The following is a 14,288-nucleotide window of genomic DNA, read 5'->3' as shown; positions in this document are numbered from 1 at the left end:
ATTAGTTTTACTTTCTTTGGTGAGTCTTCTACAATAAGTTCAGATATTCATTGCACATTCAACCCTTCTTTGCACAGTTTACCATGGGATGCCTGGCTGTGAAGACATTGTAAATCTGGAGGGAAACCAGCCCATTTACCACAAAACCAGAAGCACAGGCCAACATGCATTTGTGTCAAGGCCTCTCATCTTTGAACTAGGGTCCCCTCCCCATGGCCATTTGTTCTTAACTCAAAGCTACTTCCCTTATTTTATTTAAGCTACTTACAGATTAAGTTAAATAAAAACAGGAAGCCAAGTTTTAAGCAGCATCGCCTTCAAAAAGAATCTATTAAATGTCAATTCATACTTCATTTTATTTACATCTACAAGGAATGTTTCAAGTATGCCAACAGCACATCTAATATGTACAGGGATTGATGCAGACTTAATATAGGCGCATACAGGACAAATGCCAAGGCTTACATTTTCATCATTGACAACACACACACAGACCAGCTGTTGCACACACAAAATTGTAAATATGCTGGCCATGATCCAAGGAACCAAGGTGATTTCTGCACATGCACAGGAACTTTACATGTTCTCCATCTGTCATAACTGAAAATCCTCTTGTTCAGGAGGGGATGGGAGCTGGAAACAAAATCCAACGAAAGCCTCCTATACATATGCAGGTTCATTAACCATGTGCGCTAGGGTCTTGGGATCCCTGCAGTTAGCTAGAATCTAAATTATCAAGTCACACAAATGGCACAGCATGAACTTGAAAAACAATTTTGAACTTGCAATATTGGAAAGCAACTCCTTGTCTATCATTCAAGCAAGTGGCAGCTGTTAACTGTGAGCTACTGAAGAATTCAAGCTTAGCATTCAGTTTGCCATCGACAACTCAATTCTATTTCTTCCCACGCAAAGAAGTTTCTTACTGGTCCTATTTTCGGTGGATGCCATCGATACATCATCACTTCATAGGAAACAGTTGTGCTGCAGATGTACAGTACTAATGTCTGCTACAAAAGAAAAGGCACAAGTTTACCCCAGCTTTGCGCATGGGTATTTATCGGTGATAAATACATTGGGAAACAAAAGAAGCAACTCCCTTAGTGTTTGACTGGTGTTTGAACTCAGCTACTTTAAAATCTGATCATGGGGCATCCAGAAAGTATAAAACAATGCAGCTACGTAAGAACACAAATCATTCCCAAAATAAAATTATAAAGGAGCCTCTTACTTTAATTATCTCAAAGAACAAGCAAAACTACCAGATCCTGCCACACTAAACCTCAAGCAAAAATGCTTATGAAATTGTTCTCTTAACATCAGGATAAAAAATACACAAAACCTACCTGAAATTCAAGTGTTCTAGTAGCACAAATCCATCTAGGAAAGAACAAAATAAATTATATTCATAAATCTTTCTTAATATTTTAGGCATATGCAAAATCCTCCAAACATGCCATATTTTTCCATCTATAAGACGCCCCTTATTTTGGGAGATTAAGATTTAAGAAAATGGGGGAAGCTATATCTGTGTATAAGATGCCCCCTAACTTTTGACATTTTAAAGGGAAAAAACCTAGTCATACACGGAAAAATATGGCAAATGCCTTAAAACTGGTGAATAGTTAAAGATATGCCAAGAATAAGTTTTCCTAATTCAAACTGCCAGAGTCAAATACTGATTCAAGTAAATAATCCTTAGCCCATCATTGGTAGCATAGTTTTGGTTTCTGGAGAAAAAGGAGTCTGGTTCTCAGCTGTAGAAGGGTCTGAGGAGCCCAGAATTTCATTTGAGCTACTTACACATTCAGATTGCTTCCTTGCAATACCCAATACCCAGTTTGTGATAATTGAGACTGCCAACTCTCTTCTTACCCACCCAAACTGTTTTGTTTACACTCTGCTTAAAACATGGCCGTTCCATTCAACACCACTCGGAAAACTTACATTTGCCTTCAGAATTCCGACATATCAATTGGTTCCCTTCCGTAATATCAATGACTTCAAGTTGCTCGCCTGCAGTGATCCTCAAGTCAAGTTTTCCTTTGGTCAAAGTATTTGAGCAGTGTGCAACTGCAGTATTGATTACCCCAATCTCCTTATCATACTGAGAGAAGGGAATAAGAAAATAAATAAAGATGCAATCCAAAGTACACTTACTGGAAAAAGACCCATTGAAAATAATGGGGTTACTTTCAATTAAGCATAGGTAGCTAAAAGGGCTTGGGCATCCTGAATGGTCCTTTGAACAAATGATATACACAAACTTACATCACAAGCTGCTTTGCAAAGTCTCATGTTTCAGAAGTAGGCTGCCACACAGCATCGGGATGACTGAGCATATGGATGAATGTTTGAGAAATGCAAGGCTAAACCTTCATTGGGCATGCAGAAGAACTAGTTGTATTATTATTTGGATATCAGGCTATATCATGAGTTTGAACATTTCTAATCACTATTAAGGAGGATCTGCAGCCTTCAGAATAGACCATGAAATATATGAATGATGCCTATGGTTTGTTTGGTTTTGTTTGTTTAAAAACAATCCTAGTATCCAACCCACCAGGTATTAAAGGTAAAGGTAAAGGACCCCTCACGGTTAAGACCAGTCACAAATGACTCTGGGGTTGCGGCGCTCATCTTGCTTTACTGGCCGAGGGAGCCGACGTTTGTCCACAGACAGTTTTTCCGGGTCATGTGGCCAGCATGACTAAGCTGCTTCTGGCGAAACCAGAGCAGCGCACGGAAACGCCGTTTGCCAGGTGTTAGGGCTCCCAAAATATAGCAGCAGCAAGGTTGATTTCCCCAAAGTCTCAGAAGCAGATTTAAAATGAAAATGAACACTAGATTTTTTAAAAAATTAAGACTGTTTCAGTTCAAATCCATTAAATAATAAACTATGGAAAACATTGGGAGGGGACAGCTAGAAACATGTAACAAGTGCTGTCTCCAGCATCATAAATCCTAACCATCACCACCTAAAACACTATAAAGATCATACAAACAGTTCCTGAGGGTGTTCAGCTGCTGGAAAGTGTCAAGCATCCAAACTGGGCTAACCTCTTAGGAGGTTTATGTCCTGGCTTACCAGAGACATCATATAAGTAGCTGGAAATACTCCTGACTGGGCTCAAGCAGCTGATTTGAAAAATCAGCATCAGATCTAGAAAACATTTCCTTGTATTGGAGCCCTATTTTAGTACAGTGGTACCTCGGGTGACATACGCTTCAGATTACATACGCTTCGGGTTACATGCGCTTCAGGTTACAGATTCCGCTAACCCAGAAATAGTACCTCGGGTTAAGAACTTTGCTTCAGGATGAGAACAGAAATTATGCTCCAGCGGCACGGCGGCAGCAGCAGGAAGCCCCATTAGCTAAAGTGGTGCTTCAGGTTAAGAACAGTTTCAGGTTAAGAACGGACCTCTGGAATGAATTCAGTACTTAACCCGAGGTACCACTGTATGTTTCTAGCAAATGTGTGCCATAATGATTGCTGCATTCTGCAGCCTACAATTCTTCAGGTACTTCTATACTTTGCAGCTTGCGGGTTTCTATCTGAACCAACCCACAGAATCCTTGGCAAACTGCTGAAAAATTACCTATGCAACTAATGACAAAATAATTTAAACAGAACAGTTTTCTGGAACATTGCAGCTCACAGTTCTGTACATGACAGGAGGTGACAGATTGTGCAATAGACTTTCATGCACCATACACATGCAAGAGTTGACTGCATTGCAGGTAACCATGCCAACATATTCCAAGCCTTTTGTAAAAACAAAATAAGGAAACCTACCATGAACTTCTCTCTAAACTGCTTTTCTTCTTTTGTCATCTTGCTATTCTTCTCTAAAGCATGTTTCTTGACTTTGAAGAAATTTCTTGAGGAAGGTCTATGAAGAAAGAATATACATATGATAAACCAGCAACTCAATGTAAGAAATTCAGAACAAAAGTGGGGTGGTATTGGAGACATATAAAAGCACTTTTCACAAGTGAGAAGAAAGCATCCGTGTTGAGTATACTTATCTGGAAGCAAGTCCCACTGAACTCAATAGAACTTACTTCTGCATAGACACCCAAAGGAAAATGTCACAAATCTCACTGAACATACTTCAAAATAACATGCATATGAGTCTGTTGTAAGAATGCCATTTAATCTAGAAGATATCATTTGTAAAAGTTATTAAGGGAGCCAAATGTATTTTCTAGTCAACATAGACTTTATATCCAATTTAAATTACTTCTATCCTGCATCTCTAAACGTTAACTTTACAATACAGGAATTGTGTCTACATATGCATGGAAACTTTTTAAATACCAAAAGGACAGAAGAACAAAAGGACACTAGCAAATATTAGAGAAATAAAAAATTACAGCCTAGTTTGGAGGCAATGAGAAACCATGATTTGTTGCTACAGAAGTGAGCTTTGGAGAGCCTTGGTCTTGGGTTCCCTCTCTTCTATCAAACATGATTTCAAATCAACCATGGTTCCCTTGATGTCCAAACACAGGAACCTCCAGTTTGCTTAAACTACAATTAGTGAGAAAAAAAGATACGGTCAAAGCATGGTTTCAGAACCGTACTTATTTTCACTAATTATAGTTTGTGGAGAGGGGTATCAACTACAGTTGCTTTGAGGCTTTCCATTACTAATATATAGTGAGGAGCCAAGAGAGTGGATTTATTTTAGGATAGATTCTTATAGCTTCCTGAAGCAAATACACTTTTTCATCACATTTTGGGGCCATCACCATTTCTCCACCAACCCTTCTCTTTTGACTTGAGGAACTTTAACTTCCCATTTTATGAATCTCATTTTTCTCTCCTGAGAAAAGGGGAAACACCAGGTTTCCTAATGGCACACATGCTGCAAAAAATGCTGATGCTCCAAAGAGAGACAATGAGTATCAGCGAGATCAACCACAATACCCCACACAAACAGGCCTCATTTCATGCACCACTGAATCACAAAAACATTTTCCAATAGGAATCATGTAGTTACAGCAGTACACAGACTTGCAGTTCAATAGGTTGCAAGTGGAGAACCAAGCAGTTTTATTCAGCTGTAGAGCTGAAAGGGATTTTTTTATATATAAAAAATGTAAACATAGAACAGATGTCAAAAATTAAAATTTCCTTCGAATGCCGCATGAATTTCATCTCCATGGCTTTCTACCCCACGAAGAGACAGTTATACATTTAGTAGTCAATTATTCCCATGCTGCTGAAAAACTAATTCATTTTTATCATGCTCATTTGCACCATCTCTTTCTCCCACACACATTCTCACACTGCACACATACATTCATATAGACATGCAGTGCACACACCCATTCATTCTCACTAACATTCACACACACACACTTTCTATAACCTCCCCACCTTATCCAACTGCAATTAAACTTGAAAATTTGAAGCTTATTTGCAATCTAATTGAGGCAGGGGGTGGTTTTGTTTGGGGGAGGTCACTGTGCATGATGACAGGAGGGTTAACCCTTCCTTCCCAAGCTGCAAGTCTTCCCCTCCAAAATGCCCCCTGGCTCTGTACTTAGGCTTGAGAAAAGTCTCCTATTGCATTCAATAGGAGCTTTTTCAAGCTTACATGTGGTGTGGGAGATTGGGGGGCGGGCGGGCTGCAGAGCTCCACATGGGGAGGCATCCTAGGCAGGATGTGACAACAGGTGCCAGCAGCCAGCACACACACACACACACACCACCACCACCATGGATTGTCATCACATCTGTAAACCTAGAGCCATTGCCACAATTCACAAACTGGGGGGGTGATCCTGGATCCACATGGAAAGCAGTCTATGGGGTACATCTATGCTGCAAACCTGTTCTGTTTTTGTCCTGCTATCATGGCCCCTCCAAAGATTGCTGGGAATGTGTTGCTTGGGGAGAATGCCAATAATTTTCAGAAATCGCTAGCTCCCTTTGCACAAAGGGAATGCTCTTAAGATCTATTGAGACTGTAGCATAAATAAAACCAAAGGCATATCCTTCATATTCCGAGGCAGATGGTGTGGCTCAAAATGGAGTACTAGAAGTATTCTTGCTCAAATAAATTCACTGTGGACGATGTATTAAGCAAGCATACCGGGAGGTCCATCTTCAGAGTAGCAGAATCATTACATAACACTACTGCTGGCAATAGAATTTTGGTTATGAGAGCAAAATGTCATTTATCACAGTTTTTACCTACTTTGTATCATTTTGTTCTGCGTCGATGTTGTCATACACCATGCTTTCTGGGGCCATAACATCTGTTGTCAAAAGCACATGTGGATGTTATTATCTGTCATTTACAATGTACCTAAACTTTTCTAAGTGCTGTACAGAGATTTTTAAACAGGCCACATCCCCTGCCTACAGGTTTATAATCTCATAGACATAACACAAAAGGAGACAAAGTGATCTGGAGCAGGGCCATAGGTAGGGGGTGGTGATGTGGGCTCCACCAGGAGCACAGGCGAGAGGGGGGTGCCAAATCGGCTAAAGTATGTCCATAAATATGTCTATAAATAAAAATATTGATTATTGCCTCATAAGAAAAGGTTTTTAAAATTGGGTGAAATGAATGGGTGGAGGAAGGGGTTTGAGGAGAATGGAAAGAAGAACTAATTTGTCCATGGATGGGGGTGCAATCTGGATGGTTCTGCCAGGGGCGCAAGATCACCTAGCTACGGCTCTGATCTGGAGCAGGATATGGGGAGAAAAGGGAAACACACAGAGATGAGCAACTGTCCATTAAAGTTTCAGCAATGCAACAGTTAACTCAGTTACAAACAATACTGTAATCCAGGGGCACTGCTGGACTCCAGCTCCTGTTTCTCTTCTACAAGCCATTTAATGCACAAATCGGAAATTAAACCTGCCTCAACATCTAAATCAATTCACAAAGCGTCTAATTGTTCAAAAATTCAGAAAGTGGATAACCTGCTCTTCAAATCAGGGAAATTGCCACCTCTCAAATCCTAGGCAACTTGCTTGTGGTATGAGGGTCATTTGCCTTCCCAGCACCTGTATAATAAGCCTTAAAATTGCTAAGCAAGCAGTAACCTTTGAAAATTACATTCTGGTTTGTATGAAATATAGCTCTGTGGGTTTTCAGTGCACACAAAGGCAGATTCATCCTGTAAGATCAGTGGCAGTAGGTGCATGAAAATATGTCTGGGCTGCATTTAGTTGTAAACAATTGTTATGATGTAAATTATAGGCTGTGTTATAAAAACCAGCAATTACATCTTGTGACCTGTCTACTTCTCCATCCTCAGTGTCAGAGACACCTCACCTCACAACCCCAATGTGTTCAAAAGGGAGGCAGTTTCCAGTATGGGACACATCAGCTTACCCAGATTTGGTGCAGAACTGGAAAGAATGCTGAGGAGAAAAACAAAACAAAATCTAAGTTGTGTGTTTCAACATGGTTCATAAATTTCAGTACTGGTTGTATGCAATTAAAGACTTTGAAGAAGGCTTTTGCATGCACACATCCGCTTTCTCATCACACTTACATTTTGGATGAACATTAGAACAAATTGTTAGACATCTGCTACCTAACCATATCCAGTACTGTTTACAGTATTATGCTAACGTGGCTAAGTAACACTGAGAATAAATCAATGCTGCAGGGAGGAATAGAATATATGAAAAGACAAGGAGAAAGGTGGCCTCAGGAGTTCATGAGCTAATTGACTTCTACACATAGGACTCTGTTTCTTATCAGTCTTAACCAGTGTTAATCAGAGATTATGAGAGTTGGAGTCCAACCCAGAGGGCTGCAGTCTCTCCATCTATGCCATACGCTCCTTTTGAACCAAACTCTTGGCATTTAAAAAAATTCTTTGTTGTTATTTAGTCGTCTAGTCGTGTCCGACTCTTCATGACCCCATGGACCAGAGCACACCAGGCACTCCTGTCTCCCACTGCCTCCCGCAGTTTGGTCAAACTCATGCTGGTAGCTTTGTGAACACTGTCCAACCATCTCATCCCGTCCCCTTCTCCTTGTGCCCTCCATCTTCAGGATCTTCAGGAGCCTCAGCTTCACAATCTGTCCTTCCAGTGAACACTCAGGGCTGATTTCCTTCAGAATGAATAGGTTTGATCTTCTTGCAGTCCATGGGACTCTCAAGAGTCTCCTCCAGCACCATAATTCAAAAGCATCAATTCTTCGGCGATCAGCCTTCTTTATGGTCCAGCTCTCACTTCCATACATCACTACTGGGATCCTTACGTATCCATATATCCATCACGGCTAACACCATTTTGTAACTAACAGCAGGTACATAATTATAAGAGAGTTACATTTGTAAAGTCCTGGGGGTGTTTTGTCCAATAGAGCTCCTACCGACTTGAGCAGCAACAAGATCATAGGACCAGTGGAAGAAGAATGGGCAAAGAGGAGAGCCTAACATGACTACACTATTCTAAGGTGAGCCAGCGATGCAGAGAGGCTGATGCAGAAGGAAGTCAGCTGAAATGTTATGCAAGTACTAGTGAGCAGCTGAGCATGAAACAACTGTTCAAGGTGTTAGAATTCCTTTGGCAGGTTGCACAACAGATCCTGGAATTACAAGTTACATAATCATTTTTTTGAGAATCCTGGCAAGGGTGGGGAGAGGGAAGGTCTGTAGCTAGAGCATTTGCCCTATGTGCAGAAGGTCCCTGGTTCAGTCCCCAGCATGATGCGGTAGGGCTGGGACGGATTCTGGTCTGAAGCCTTGGAGAGCTACTGCCAATCAGTATAGAATAGTGTTTCCCAAACATGGTTTCCAACTGTTTTTGGACTACAACTCCAATCATCCCTGACCACTGGTCCTGATGGCTAGGGTTGATGGGAGTTGTAATCCAAAAACAGCTCGAGGCCCAAGTTTGGGAAACACTTGTACAGTGGTACCTCAGGTTAAGTACTTAATTCGTTCCAGAGGTCCGTACTTAATCTGAAACTGTTCTTAACCTGAAGCACCACTTTAGCTAATGGGGCCTCCTGCTGCTGCCGCGCCGCCAGAGCACGATTTCTGTTCTCATCCTGAAGCAAAGTTCTTAACCTGAAGCACTATTTCTGGGTTAGCAGAATCTGTAATCTGAAGCGTATGTAACCTGAAGCGTATGTAACCCGAGGTACCACTGTATAGGCAATACTGAACTAGGTAGAGTAATGGTCTGTCTCAGCCAGCTTCCTATATTCCCCCGTGTTTTGATCCCAAAGAGATACAAAAATAGATAAAATGTAATTATCTGTTGAGTATTGGCAAGCATTTGACGTTATCAGCTGCCCTTTCCTCTCTCCAAATGCCAGAATTGGGGGCTGACACCTTTTCAGTACAGACACAGTCCTGGGCTCCAGGCAGCTTTATAGTCACATGCATATGAAGCTGGCTAGTAAATCAAGGAAAATTACTTTGTTTTCAGGATAAAGGGCAGCTGTTGATTTAAATTAAGACTACATACCGCGAATTCTCTTTTAAGTGTGAATTCTTCATTTTGAATTTTCCTTTCTTGAAAAATTTCCCAAGTCCCTTTAGCTTTTCTTTGACATCACTAGGTAAAGAGAAGGTTAAAAACATCAGATTAAACCCAGAACTGGGAAGTTATGCACATTCATCTTTTATCACCATTTATGAATGTGAAGTTGATTGGCAATAAGGTTAAGACTAGCAAAAGGCAGTCATTCTGAACACGGCAGATTCGTAATCAATGTCTGGAATTCAATACCACAATATGTAGTCATTTCTACTAACTTAAGAGGTATTTGAAAGGGATTAGACAAATCCATGGTATAGAGGTCTAAATGGAACATGGGTGTTCTGAGGGACTACTAGATACTATTTATTTATTTAAATGAGTATCTTTCCTTTTCACCAATGGTGTTCAAAAGTGAAAATTCATAGGTTTTTGCCTTCATAGTGTGTGAAAACCTACTTAAGCTGCCAGTTCTGAGGTAAAAGACAGGAAACAAAGCACTCACTCTGACTTGGTTGAACTATAGCCTTCACTTCGAACATCCTCATAGGTTTCTTCACAGGCATACTCTGAAACTTGATATACATTTAGATCTCTTTAATAACACAATTCCCAGCAGTGAATTATTATCTGAACAGAAAGTCAAATGCTCAGAGATGTTAAGGGACGTAGCAACGAAGTTTAATGTACAACAGACCTTTTATTATACCTTATTAACATAGCACAAGTATTTCTTTGAAGCCTTAAGCAGAAACCCCCTCTGCCTTCCAAACTCGGTGGCCAGCCACAGCTGCATCCACATTGCTACTACAGTACTATAGATGGCAAGAATTTTCTGCGTGTCCAACTGATATGCGATCACCGACTTGCGGGTCCTTTGGGGCCTGGGAGAGGGCAGAACAGGGTGGGGAGAGCAGAATAGGGGGGGCTTATGTGGGGGAACACCTATGCAAAATGGTTGCTGCCTGTACGGTGCTCAAGCTGGCCAGGGCAGATGGAGGGCAAGAAAAATGCCTCTTCCCTGCACCAGCTCCCCAACTGGTAAAGCAAAGACACCTGGGTCAGACCAGTTGCCATCACATGATGGCACAGGGACATCTCTGTTCCAACAGAGCCTAGCTCCATCCTCTCTCTTGAAATGCCCTGTTTGGGCATGGGGGTGGGGAGTCCACTATTTACCACCTGTGGTAGCTTCTGCCTGCCTACTGTTTGGGTATGGAGAAGTGGGGCCCTCAGAAACAGTGACAGAGCAGGGCTGGATGGAGGGATACCTCTGCCTCATCCAAACCCCTTCCAGCATGGCAGATTGGTGTGTGTGTATGGATTGCCTTGTAAATTGTTGTGAAGGAGAAGGAAGGGTCAAGTGAATTTCAAATTCAGCACATCTTACAAGGGGAATAACCCACAGGACTACTTCCACATAAAAGAAAGGCACTATTGGAAGGTCAATAAGCATTGAATTATTCAACCTATAAACCTCTACATGAGGACATGTTAAATGAGCTATACCTATATGGTGCTTTAACTAGTGTCTTTAAAATACCAACTTATTTTAATAAGCTTTGCTAATACTATACAGCCCATATACTCCCAGAGCAAAAAAAGAGAAGTCTATAAAATAACTGAACGAGAAGACCAGATTAGAAACTAGCACTTTCCCCTCAACTAAACCTCAACATAAAGACACATTTTAAAAACAGGGATAACTATGACTTCCACCATCACACACAGAATGGCTGCTGTTAAGTATTATTGTGGGCTAATCAGTCTCTCATAAAAGGGCCATTTTTGTCCCTGACAGTACGATTATAACCCCTGAACATTTTAAATGCAGTTGCTTCAAATATAGTTAAGCAGGCAAATTGAATCTGCTCACTCACAAGGGGTTTGACTCATGCATAGTTGGAGACAGTTAGCCACAAACTTTAAGCCCCATTGATTTCAGTGGGCCTGTTCAAAGTATGATAATAACTGACCCAAAGTCACTCAGTAAACTTTTGTGATGGATCCATACGATCACTTGGCCTAACTTGGGAAAACAAGAGTAGGGGGTATGCTGCCTTGAGCTCTTTTAGTAAGAAAACTATAGTAATACAAAAAAGCTATATAATAAAGGTCCCGTCAGAATAAGGGTGAACAAGAACCTCTCAAATCACTGAACAGGTGCATAAGCAGATTAAGAAAACATTGGGGACAGCCCCAAAGGGATCTGGCAGAATATAGCATGCATCCTATTAGCGGGGACTAGACATGCCTCAGACTCGGAAGGCACATTAGAACAACTCCATACAGCATGGATGCAGAACTTGTGTCTTCCTAGATGTTGTTGGACTAAACTCCCATGAGCCATAGCCAGCATAGCTGGGAGTTGTAGTCCCAGCAACATCTGGAGGGCTACAAGGCCCTCGTTCCTGCCATGCAACCTCAACAGATTTAATGGATGGAGAAGAAAGCGTTATTTCTGATTCCTAGAGGGTTATACCCTGTACAATAAGAAAACAGACTGAACACCAGTTCCTATTTTGTACATTACTCATCAACTAGAGGTTATCAGGAGACCACAAATTTGGATTGGCAAAGGTGTTCTGAACTAGGATTATAATGCTTTTTAAAAAGCATTCTATGCACGCTATTTCCACTTATCTATTATAACTCTTGTTATACTTGTTTTATAACTTAATTTTTATTTTTTTTTAAGAAAAAGGATGGTGTTACTTTCACACTTACAGGTCTCTGAAGTCAGTGAGCTGTGGGCATCAGAAGTTTGACTGCAACAGAAACAATTTTTAAAAGAGTTGTGATGAATATGTGCTTCAGATTTCGAAAGACATTTCCAAAACTTACATCTACACCTGGACACTCTGTTAGTACTCACAATTCCCTCTGTATTCCTTCCACGTCATCATACACTTCCTCATGAACTTGCACCACTTTGGGAGTCCTTGGAGCCAGACCTGAATTCTCTTCATCTGTTTTCAAAGCTTCCAGGCACACATAATCATCTGAAACTAGAGCAATATTCCTGCTTACAAGCTTTCCCGAGCCTATACAAAATTGATGCATTACCTAAACTTCTTAATGCTGAAATCGCAAAGCAGAATCCTGCGTTTCTCAGGTAGGACTACCATGAGTGTATCAGCCTCTCCATGCATGCCTCCTCAAAAATCTACAGCCAACCAACATTCTCAGTCCTTACTGCCTGCTATGCTTCCAGCCTTCTTAGGACTCAATAGTGCTTGAGAAGCTACAGCATACTGATGTTCAACAACATCCAGTTTTGTCTCCTAAGGTTTGACCATAATGTTACAGTAGCTAATCAAAAGGGTAACTTTGGGTGGGATCTGAGGTAGCAACAACAACAAAAGCACAACCTTGAGGATGGATGTGTAGATCAGTGGTTCCCAACCTGGGAGACACTGGCCACTGGGAAGGGATGTGGAGTTACCCAAGGGGTCCGTCCACAAAGAATGTTCCTCTAAACAGCTCGATCATCTCCTCTGCTGTCCTCTTCTGCTTCACAGTGGAATCTCTAGGAGCACTGTGTTATCGCTGAGGCATTTATGACCATTGGCAAGCACAAGATTGCCACTGAGTGGCTTTTGCCTGGTTTCCCTGCTGTTATTTCTTGGTTGGTACTTAGTGTGAGGTGCATTTAAAAGAACAAGTGGTGGCAAGGCATGGAAACAGCAAGCTTTGACCTTGCCCTCCATGCTTCTGCTGGTTTGTCTGCAGAGGTGTGTTGTGCCTAGGTTTTCCTGGACTTTGATACTGCACTACACATAGGGCTTACTGGTGGGAGGTAGAATACATGGCATAGTGGCTTGAAGGCCCTTCATTGGATTTTAGCAGACTACCTACTGTGGGCCATTGATGGGTTTCATTCATCCTAATTACTGATTTCATTCGGGCACCTGAGTTTTGGCATTATCAGCGAGTATTTCTGGTGCTCTGTAGGAATAAATTCTATGGATGTGGGTTGCCTAATTCTTGGGTGGGGGACTGGATAAGGTAAATTTTAGGGGCAGATCTTTGGAGGCTGTTTTAGGATTTGCTACTCATGCCCACTAGCTTATTAAAAAAATGAAAATAAATAAAATAATAACAGATTATTAAATGAACTGTATATATAAATAGCTTTATTTACAGAGATTAGGGATTTCACTGGAGTATGCAAATGATGGTTCTGATTCTGTACAGAATATGCTACATTTGTAACTATGAAAGTTTGCATTTTAATTCATTTGAGGATTACTTCAAATGGATTGCATTTAAGTTCAGTTGGATATAAATAGATTTGTATTTAGTTGTAATTTGATTGATTAGTTGGGTTCTCATTGGGTCTACTGGGGAAATGAATAAATTTCTAATTATAAATAAAAATATATTCGATACATTTAACAATTGATTAATAGGGTTGATTGGTGGGTACACTGGGGAAATGAATGAATTTATAGTTACGAACAAGTTTATTTTGAATACCTGTATTACTGTATTTTTGGTTTCTATGGAAGCCGCCCAGAGTGGCTGGGGAGGCCAAGCCAGATGGGCGGGGTATAAATAATAAATTATTATTAAATTATTATTATTATACCTCTTAGAATTAATTGCTTGAATTGCTAATTGGTGGGGTACATTGGGTGAATAAATAAATATTTTTTGCCACCTCCTTTGATTTTGGCACATTTACAAATTAATTTAAAAGCATTATTGAGGTCATAACAGTTGTTTGCCATTATGTGTTTTTTCAATTAAAAGAGCCTAAAATGGTGACAATTAGCATGGAGGGCATATTCAATACTTGCAAAGGTGGAGAACT

At 40.7% G+C, this 14,288-nt stretch overlaps 1 protein-coding gene across 3 annotated transcripts in view; it reads right to left on the bottom strand.

The window, feature by feature from the left end:
• Nucleotides 1-338: 338 nt before the first annotated feature.
• The window catches only part of FYB2 (FYN binding protein 2), a 34,799-nt gene continuing 20,849 nt past the window's right edge, over nucleotides 339-14,288 (bottom strand). For 2 of the 3 annotated variants that reach the window (XM_053392308.1, XM_053392310.1), the window contains exons 10-19: nucleotides 12,348-12,480; nucleotides 12,200-12,240; nucleotides 9,978-10,047; nucleotides 9,461-9,550; nucleotides 7,362-7,390; nucleotides 6,213-6,273; nucleotides 3,800-3,896; nucleotides 1,948-2,107; nucleotides 1,347-1,380; nucleotides 339-1,010 (exon numbers count right to left, since the gene is read on the bottom strand). In XM_053392308.1, the coding sequence (XP_053248283.1) occupies nucleotides 1,001-1,010; nucleotides 1,347-1,380; nucleotides 1,948-2,107; nucleotides 3,800-3,896; nucleotides 6,213-6,273; nucleotides 7,362-7,390; nucleotides 9,461-9,550; nucleotides 9,978-10,047; nucleotides 12,200-12,240; nucleotides 12,348-12,480 (725 nt within the window). In that variant the 3' untranslated portion in view covers nucleotides 339-1,000. The remainder of the gene's footprint in view (nucleotides 1,011-1,346; nucleotides 1,381-1,947; nucleotides 2,108-3,799; nucleotides 3,897-6,212; nucleotides 6,274-7,361; nucleotides 7,391-9,460; nucleotides 9,551-9,977; nucleotides 10,048-12,199; nucleotides 12,241-12,347; nucleotides 12,481-14,288) is intronic. The other variant, XM_053392309.1, reaches the window with a different exon arrangement.

The sequence above is a fragment of the Podarcis raffonei genome, chromosome 6 (assembly GCF_027172205.1).
Source record: "Podarcis raffonei isolate rPodRaf1 chromosome 6, rPodRaf1.pri, whole genome shotgun sequence".
In the NCBI taxonomy this organism is placed as follows: domain Eukaryota; kingdom Metazoa; phylum Chordata; class Lepidosauria; order Squamata; family Lacertidae; genus Podarcis; species Podarcis raffonei.
Note: the sequence above shows the minus strand (reverse complement) of the source record. Positions and strands in the feature narration are given on the sequence as shown.